The sequence below is a fragment of the Spinacia oleracea genome, chromosome 5, assembly GCF_020520425.1.
Source record: "Spinacia oleracea cultivar Varoflay chromosome 5, BTI_SOV_V1, whole genome shotgun sequence".
Taxonomy (NCBI): domain Eukaryota; kingdom Viridiplantae; phylum Streptophyta; class Magnoliopsida; order Caryophyllales; family Amaranthaceae; genus Spinacia; species Spinacia oleracea.
In genome coordinates, this window is record NC_079491.1 from 22,715,448 (window position 1) to 22,725,177 (window position 9,730).

Consider the following 9,730-nt stretch of genomic DNA (forward strand, 5'->3'; position numbering starts at 1 on the left):
CAAAATAATAAGGAAAATTTGCCAAATACAACCTAATAAAGTTCTCTACTTGCCAATTACAACCTCAAATTTCTAATTTTGCCAATTACAACCTCAAATTTCTAATTTTGCCAATTACAACCTTAAACTTATAAATTCATTTTAAATTACAACCCGGATTTATTTTCCAGAAAAAATCACCGGAATATAATGTCATAACGTTATTAAAAAAAAATTACATAATTTCTATAAAAAAAATTAAATCGATAAATAAGAATTAAAACAAAATAATTAAAATAATCGAGAAAATATTTTTTTTATAGATATTATGTACTTCGTAATTTTTTTTAATAACGTTATGACATCATCTTCCGGTGATTTTTGCCGGAAAATGATTTCGGGTTGTAATTTAAAATAGATGTACAAGTTTAAGGTTGTAATTGACAAAATTAGAAATTTGAGATTGTAAGACAAATAGATAACTTTATTAGGTCTCCCTCTCTCAAACCCTGGCCTCTATTAGTGAATTTCGAAGGGGCTTCCATCGATTTTATCGGTGGAAAGCCCCGATCTTTTTATTTTGTTGTTTTTTTAATTTTGTTTGATTTTTAGGGTTTTAATAATACTTCCTCCTTGTGCGAGGAATTGTTCTCCCTCGAAATACATGGCTTTTCTTCTCCTTTTAGGGAGAATTTTCTTAGGTTAGAGGATCCTAAATTTCTGGTGTACGAGGGAGAATATTATTTCATTTCGTAGGAGAATTTGATTCAGCGATGAAGATTTTTGCGGTGTCGCAGCAGATGTCAGTTCTACATCTACAACCAATTGAATCTGATCTAATTCAATATCAAAATTACAAGAGATCAAAAGACCCCCTTGTTGAAGGTTGTATCAAACAACGATGTATTAGAGGGTATACAAGATGTTCGATGCGCGATAATCGTAGTTTTGCAGAAAACGAGTTTTATTTGATTCGATTTGTTATGTATCTGATAGATTCAGATTTTTTTTTGTAGATGTCGTATGACTTTTTATTAATGAATTAATTTTAGTTCAAAAAAAAAAAAAACTTTATTAGGTTGTATTTGACAAATTTGCCAAATAATAATAATAATAATAAAAAATAATGTTAAACTCGAGTTCGAAAGCTAGTTGAATACAAAACGGATCCCCAAAGCCCAACAACGAAAAACCCAAAAACCCACTTCTCCATATTCACAAACACACTCTCTCTTCGTCGCCCTAAAAACCCAACCTCTGTTGAAGGCGACTACGGCGGCTCCGATAACAACCACTCATCGCCACCGCGACCTTCAACAGCTAAGGATCTCACAGTCAAATCAAAGATGAGGCCAATTTTGATGAAGGGCCATGAAAGGCCTTTAACCTTTTTGAAGTACAACAGAGATGGCGACCTTCTGTTTTCTTGCGCTAAGGACCATGACCCTACTGTCTGGTTTTCCGATAATGGAGAACGTCTTGGTACCTATCGGGGTCACAACGGCGCCGTTTGGTCCTGCGATGTCTCTTGTATTACTCTAACTTTTCTCCTTTTTTTTAATTCCTTTTTAGAATTTATTTTGGCTTGGGTGTGATTTTATTTGATTGTTTTGGTTAATTGTGATTGTATGTGTAGGCTTTTTGACTAATTGATTGAAAATTGTTTAATTTTGAGCTCAAGTTATGTGAGTATTGTTAATGTTAAATGAGTTTTTGATTGAATTGAAATGTTTATGTTTTTAGATTTTTTGTTTGAACAAGGTTAAGGGGTTGTTGATGCTGTTTATATTTGGCATAGAGCGGTTGAACTGCGCGTTTCTATAACTTTTGAAATCCGAAATGGTTGCTGATGTTGTGTGTATCTGGAAGTAACCGGTTCTGCAATTATGAAATAAAGATTGAATCTTCAGGTTTAGCGTAATGATGATCTCAATATGAATTTTCGTGGGCATAAAGGTGTAAGCTGTAAGATAAATATATGGGGTTGGTGTTTTAGTTTCTCTTTAAATCTGGTTTAAGTTGCAGGTTTTGTTCGCTAATAATTTTTTGGGCACTGGTTTAAGTAGCTAATATTCGTGATTAAGTGATAATGATCAAAATTTTGATAATCTTGTTATAAAGTTTAGTTATTGGCTTGGTTTGGGTGTTTGTTATTATTGGTAATTTTCAGTTAGTTAATAGTAGCAAGGAGTCTAGGGGAGGATACAATTATTTTTTAGTTGATGAAAAGGAAGGATAAGGTAAAAGGGGGTAAGGGAGACTGGAGAAAGGATGAACAAAGGAAGAGTGGTGTACGACGAAAGGTTCTGATTTATTTTAGTTTTGTTGTCCTTTAAAGGAGGTTGTGATTTATGCTTGCTACAGATTGTGATCCTTATATTTTGATTTCTTTCATAGGGGAGTGGACTAGTGGAGATTTGGCTTTTCCTCTAGTCATACAGTCTGTAAACAGCCCCACATGTTTCATGGTGTATGTAGTCAATGGTTATTAGACCCCTTTAAGCAAGCATGATAAGTGACAAATTGACAATTAGGCTTCATTTGGTTCAATATTAGTAAAGGAAGGGAAGGGATGAGAAAGGAAGTGAAAAGAAAAGAAGAGAAAGGAATTGACGGGAAATATATTCTCCCATGTTTGGTTTGATGAGAGGAAGTGATAGGAATCCAATGTTAGGTACAACAATAGTAAAGGAAGGGAAGAGAAGGGAAGGGAAAACGTGGGTATAAAATTTAATATTTTGTTTGACAGATTTTAATTTTGTCTTTCCTTCCAAATTCCTCCAATTTTGGGAGGAAAGGAAAGTGAAACTTTTATAAAGGGAGCTTTCCTTTCAATTCCCTTTCTTTCTTTCCACTTCCATATCATTTTTGGAACCAAATACAAGAAACGTTATTTTTCCTTTCCTTTCCTTTCTTTTCTTTTCCTTCCAATTCCTCCCAACCAAATAAGGCCTTAGTATCATGGTTTATTTGATTTTGTCACCATTACTCAAACAAAAAACGGGATTTAGGTAGACCAAAAGCAAATAGGTCTGAATTACTGTGAGAAAATGTATGTAATTTTGAGTCGTATCCTTGGTGAAGGTTATGGGACCGAAGGAGAGAGTAGATAGTCTTCTTGTGTCGATTGGGAAATGATGGCTTTTCAAACTGTAATTTTTCGTTGATGTATGGCTAATCTCAAAAGTACGGCCTAATTTACCAGCCAAAGAAGGTTTTTCACTCTACCTTTTCTTTCTGAAACATTAACACCCTGCTGCCAAGTGCCAATGTATTACAGTATTAGTCCCTTGTATTAGCTCCTTCAAGGATGGACATAGATATCGATATTAGATTTTCCACAAGGGTGTCATTATAATTTAATTAGTTTACATATATATTAATGTCAAACCAAATGACATCACGTCCCTTTCCTCTTTCTTTTTCCCTGTCTCCCCTGTTATATTTTGCTTTCTAGTGTTTCTCTTCTTTCTTGCATGGCTACCATGACCCATGGTCACTGCTAATATATGTTGACACTTGAAGATAGAAACTTCGAAATCACAAATTGTTGTCCTTTTGGAGTCTCAATCAAAGCCCATCTCTATATTACAGAAGGATGATAATTAACTTAAATATAATTATTCTTAATAGGTTTAAAGGAAATCCATTGCAAGTTTGCTCGTTATTAAGTGATTATTCATTAGAACCTATTAAGAACAATTCAGATTTATAGATATGACACTGTTATATACGAGTTCCTCTCTATGGTTAATGTACATCTTGGTCAACTTCATATTGTGCTGGATAGCTAAAACTTGGGAACTGAATATTGAGAAAACTTATAAAGGATTTCCTTTTTCCTTTTTTGAAGTCATTTTCTTAAAATGTGAATCAAAGTCCCATTGATTATTTCTGGAAATTGTGTGTTTTTTGCCCTTAATTGACCAATTTCTCTATTTTCAGGGGATTCTTCACGCCTAATTACTGGTAGTGCAGATCAGACGGTGAAGTTGTGGGATGTCAAAAGAGGAGAGCAATTGTATACTTACAATTTTGACGCTCCCGCTAGATCTGTGGAATTTTCAGTTGGTGATAAACTTGCTGTTATCACTACCGATACATTCATGGAGAAGACTTCTGCAATTCATGTGAAACGCATTGCTGAAGACATCGACGAACGTAAGCTGCACTTCTTAACTGTTTATTTCGTTTCAGCAACCTTTTATTTGTTTGTCATTTTTTTTGATGAAAATTTGTTTGTCATTTTTACCTGATGATGCTGACGTGTTGTATGTCTGAACTATTATCCCCCCATTTCCACTGTTCTTCAGAAACAAAGAAACTAAGGTTGTGTACAGATACAGTTTTATAGTACCTTTTGGAGTATTAGGGTTTAGTAGTGGTGAAGGTAGCTTCTACAGCCTACAGGTAGAAGTTGTGCTTAGGGAAAGTTACAAATTGTAGCTTTAACTGGTAGATGCAGTTTCTAAAGGTAGAAATAATTCTTTTTTTCCCATTTAACAATTTAGCAGCTACATTTACCACCACTCTATTTATATACAGTTATTCTGATAGCTAACGATTTAACATCTTACACACATGTTAACAGTTAATATATCTAAGTGCTATTATAAGCAATCACAACTATTAGTACAACTGATAGTTGCCCAATACTTAATCGCTGTGTGATGTTATTTCTCACTTTCTCACTACTGTTAGGGTTGTACAATCTTTTTTCTTCTTCTTTTATTATAAACTTTTGATGTGAATGTGTGTGTTCTTGGAGTGACATCATTGTTTCATGAATTTGCAGAGAGCGATGAATCTGTTGTTGTCATGAGGGGTCCAAGTGGACGAATTAATAGAGCTGTTTGGGGCCCTCTGAACAAGACTATTATCAGTTGTGGTGAAGATTGTATCATTCGTGTTTGGGATCCTGTGGTATGTAGTGTTATTTCATTTCATTTTGTTAATTTCCACACAACCTTGTGTCTTAGTCTTGTCATATGTTTATATATGCACTTTTGCTACCCATGTTCATGTTTGGTGGTTTGATTCGTGGTATTTGAAAATGCAGAAAGGTCAAGAGATACTGTCTACAAAGGGTCTTGAAAATGGTCACAAGAAGCCAATAACATCACTTTGTCTATCTGCTGACAAATCACATTTCCTCACCGGTTCGCTGGATCTTTCCGCTAAGGTGATTATTAAGTGAACAAAATAGTTGTGACGATCTGTACGTGTTCTTATACTAACACAGTAACACGGTTTGTTTGCTTTCATCAGCTCTGGGACACAAGAACTCTAACCCTCATCAAGACCTATGTTACAGAGCAACCTGTGAATGCTGTTACCATGTCTCCCCTTCTGGACCATGTAAGTATTATTTATCTGATTTGTTGTTGCAGTTTTACTTGCTGCGTGGTGACAAGAATTTGGGATTTGGATTGGTTTTCACTATAGGTTGTTTGATGAGTTTTAATGCTTCAATTGGATGACGCTTATCTTGTTTTTTTTATGTATCCCAATCCTATCATTTCGCTCTTCATCTTCCCAGTATTAAGATTGACAGTCAGCTGCCATCACGTGATGACTTATTTTGGCATTTGGATTTCAATTGGAGAAATCAAAATAACTCATAGTTTCGTGTCTCTGATAATCAGTGTTATATTCCTATTGTTGACACCTACAACATTTGACATTCCTTGAACTGTGTCTTTTCCTAGGTTGTGCTTGGAGGTGGTCAGGCTGCACAATCTGTGACAACTACAGATCATCGTGCAGGGAAGTTTGAGGCAAAATTCTATGATAAGGTAAATTACGTTGAATTATATGTGTGATTGGTAGCATTTGCTGTCTTTATTAAGAATGGGTGAAAAAGGGACTGTTAAAAAGACTTGGCAGCTTACTGGTCCTTTGAATTGCACCAACTGCCATTAACAAAATCCGATATGATCTCCTGCATCATGTCAAGTCTTCTTATGTGGTTAGAGAAAGAGCATAAATCAATATATCGCACGTAGCCACGTAGTATTGAACTAAATATTTATGCTGAACTAGCATTTAACGTCTTTCATTTGACTTGCAACAAACTTATATAAATGTTATTAAAAACCAAAAAAAATCGAACACAACTAAATACCTAATGTCACCATTTTATAGATTTTCTTGCACAGGAATTAAAGTGACTACTTTTGGCTGCAAAGTAATTCGAAGTTGAGGAACGTAATTAATTTATGTTGTTTTGCTTGTAGATTCTCACGGGAGAAATTGGAGGTGTCAAGGGGCATTTTGGCCCTATAAATGCCTTGGCGTTCAATCCCGATGGTAAAAGGTAAAACAATCTTATCTTGCCAGAATACATTAGTAGTATATTAGTATATTACAGAAACACTTACAGTACGCAGTTTATTTTATGATTTGCCATTAATATTTATCTCAAATATTTATTTTCCTGTGTTGCGCAGTTTTGCTAGTGGAGGAGAAGATGGTTATGTGAGGTTACACCACTTCGACCATGATTATTTCAATATCAAGATCTAATTAACTTGAGTTGGCCTTTTTGGTTTTCCTAAAAGATTAGTCTGTTGTGCCACATTTGTTTATCGTGCTCTTTCTCCTGTTGCATTAGAAAAAAAGCCTTGTACTAATTTTTGTTACTATAAATTCAATGGTCTCAGCCTTACTGGTTCTTGACTTCTTGTTACCAAGCTTAGAGCTTTTATTATTATTGCGGAGTATTATTATTATAAATTTTAATTTTTCTCAGCGCGATTCGAAAATGCCCTATACAACAGTTACAAAGTTGTTGGTTTGAATTAGGAAGTACTGTTTCCTGGTAACTTCAATTCCTCAGAACTTCTAATGCCTTCCAAGTTTTTCTGTTGATTAAAAAAATTAGTGGTTTGTTTTACTGTTTTGGGTGATATGGACAATATCAATAACCATTAAGTATTACTACTAAGTACTAACCATAGGATTAGTACGAACTATTCCATAGACACAAACCTAGTTAGGACTCCTGTACTACTAAGTATGCAAATTGACTGGGGTCAGATCTTTCTTCTTCCGGTTCAGAAAATCTGTAGAACCTATTAGCAGCCCGGAATCAATTATGTTTACCCAAGGCTGTTGGGGGCTGGAACTTGCTTCATTTACCTGTTTGGGACAAAGCAGTCACGTGTAAGCTATTTTGGGCAGTCGCTTTGAAACAAGATAAGCTTTGGATATCCATACTCCAATGACATGTTAATATGGGTACTTTGTTATTGTTTTTGTTTAATCCATTTTAAATAGACACGTTTGTCAAAATACTATTTTGATCACTAATATATTTAGTTAACTATTAGTAAAAGTTATAAAAAGTTGATATTTAAAAAGTGGCATACATTGAGATTTAAGACAAACTTTACAAAATTCAATAAATTGTGTTTTGATTTATGCGAGGGACATCCAAAATGAGTATATCCCATTTTGATTAATATATTTAGTTATTCCATTTTGATTAGGCGCGTTTGTCATAATACTAATTTGACTATTAGTATATTTAGTTAACTATCAGTAAAAGCTACAGAATGTAGATATTTAAGAAATGACATATATTGAGATTTGAGATAAATCTTACAAGATTTAATAAATTATGTTTTGATTTATGCATAAAAATCACTGGTTAAAAAGAAATTTGTATACGGAGTATAATTTAAGAAAGACGAAGAAAGTATATCACAATATTATATACCCTTGTCAAAAAATAAAATAAAATAAACTTTACTAAGTCTTGAACCTTGGCCTGCAATTACAACTTCCACCAACCATTATCAAGCCCGGTCATTAACATGACATTAAAACTATTAAGGGTTCGTTCAGTATCTATGTCAAATTTTAGTTTTTGATTTAATGATTTTCAAAGTCAAATATTTTTTTTTTCCGGCCGGTTCAGAATGAGAGCAACTCTTTCCTTTTCGGCCATTTCAGAATAAGTTCAACACCTTCCTTTTTTGACAACTTTTACTAATATTTTATTCTTTCTCCCCCCTTTTAACTTACCGCACTTCCTAATCTTTTACTATTTTGCTTTCCTCTTCACTTTTTTTTTTTTTTGATGCAAACTTGGAATGATATATTGAAAGTTCTGTTACACAAAATAGAGTTCGTGGAGTAAAATATACGAAACAAACTTTGGGACTTGTTCAAGTACTCTAGCTATTACATCAATTCTGCACATCTTTGCTAATCTATCAGCAACTTTGTTAGAATTCCGAGCCTTGAACTCGAGCTTGATCTCACTCATCTGCAAATATAGGTCTGTGCATTGATTTACAATGAAGAAATTAGCATCCTTAATGGCCTAATCCTATAAAAGTCTGGGTTATAGGTTGTTGTGAGTCTAAACTGATGATGACCCTTGACCATCCTCTCTCCTCAATGATTCGCTAGAAGTTCTCCCATAACAGGTAATAATTCTACCGTAGTCGTCGACTATGGTCGACTACCCTAAATATAAAGAATCTTAGCCGTCTATTTTTAATTTGGTTAATCTGAACCGCTTAAATTAATTAGACTTAATTTAAATGATAAAAAATCACTTAAAGGATTAAATTTTTTTTTAATAAAATTAACGTTTTTTTACAAATCTCATTAATTTATTTAAACAACACGTAACTCCCTTAAAAAAAATCATTCACGCATGCGGCATGACAACGTATACTCCCAACCTCCATTGTTGAAGCTATTCTTCAACCTTGAGTTTCAACCTCCATTATTACCTTCATCTTTAACCTCCAATTTTAACCTTCATCTTCAGCATCATCCTTCTACAACCTTCAAATTCACCAATATACAAATAGGATAAAACAATGTTCAATTATAACTTCTAAGTGTATGCCATTGTTATTTACTTAATTTGGGTCTTTTATGTTTTGAGATCGATTTAATTATGATTTTAACATTTCCATTGAAAGACTCGTATAATATATCAACAAATTTCATGCTCTATGGAGGATCGTATATTCAAGATTAATGTGCCATTGATGAATGTTTGAAGCTATACTAGCATAGAGTGCCATTAATGAACATTTGAAGCTATAACAATGGTGTAATTTCAATTAACTTGACAAATTAATGATAACTATGGCGTTGCGTTACGGGATTCTCTCCCACATATAGTCAATGCACGTTCCTTTGTTTACCAAACAAAAAAGATTTTTTTGTTATTTTTTTTTCTTCAAATAAATTTTATTTTAGAAATATACTATGTATAATACACACATCATACATGTACTCTGTATTATTATATAATTAAAATACATTTTTTTAATATACAAATTTATTTTTAATACAAATGTTTTTAATTATGGAATTATTTTTAATACTCCGTATAAAAGGGTTTCTAATATACGAAATTATAATTTAAATACATATGTTTTTAAATATGGAATTATTTTTGAAATACGGTTTTTTTATTTTGATTTGAAGGTCCTAGTAAGGAAATTTAATACGGAATACTACCAAATATTTAGTGGAATACTTTTCATTTGGAAAAATAGAAAGTCTAATATGGTTTTATTTATTACCCCCTCCGTCCCGAATACTCGACCCGGTTTGATCGGCACAGAGTTTAAGGGACTTGAATTGACTTATTTAATTTAATAGGTAGTAGTTGATAGTGGGGTATTATTTTAATGTAGTTAGTGGGAGGTGGGTTAAGAAGTGGGGTTGGGGGAGAGTAGGGGTTGAATTTTTAATTATTTTTTGTATGAAGTAGGGGGTA

General features: G+C 33.4%; 1 protein-coding gene across 1 annotated transcript; it reads left to right on the forward strand.

The window, feature by feature from the left end:
• Positions 1-1,142: 1,142 nt before the first annotated feature.
• On the forward strand, positions 1,143-6,729 carry LOC110806105 (eukaryotic translation initiation factor 3 subunit I). The gene is made up of 8 exons (XM_022011746.2): positions 1,143-1,509; positions 3,925-4,140; positions 4,775-4,902; positions 5,039-5,161; positions 5,248-5,337; positions 5,688-5,774; positions 6,216-6,295; positions 6,429-6,729. Exons 1-8 carry the CDS (start codon positions 1,326-1,328, stop codon positions 6,502-6,504), a joined length of 984 nt encoding a protein of 327 aa, XP_021867438.1. The 5' UTR covers positions 1,143-1,325; the 3' UTR covers positions 6,505-6,729.
• Positions 6,730-9,730: the final 3,001 nt, after the last annotated feature.

Coding starts and splice junctions, on each gene's coding strand:
- LOC110806105 (XM_022011746.2), top strand. CDS start 1,326: ATGAGGCCAATTTTGATGAAGGGCCATGAAAGGCCTTTAACCTTTTTG. Junction 5,162..5,247: donor CGCTGGATCTTTCCGCTAAG/GTGATTATTAAG, acceptor TGCTTTCATCAG/CTCTGGGACACAAGAACTCT. Junction 6,296..6,428: donor TTCAATCCCGATGGTAAAAG/GTAAAACAATCT, acceptor TGTGTTGCGCAG/TTTTGCTAGTGGAGGAGAAG.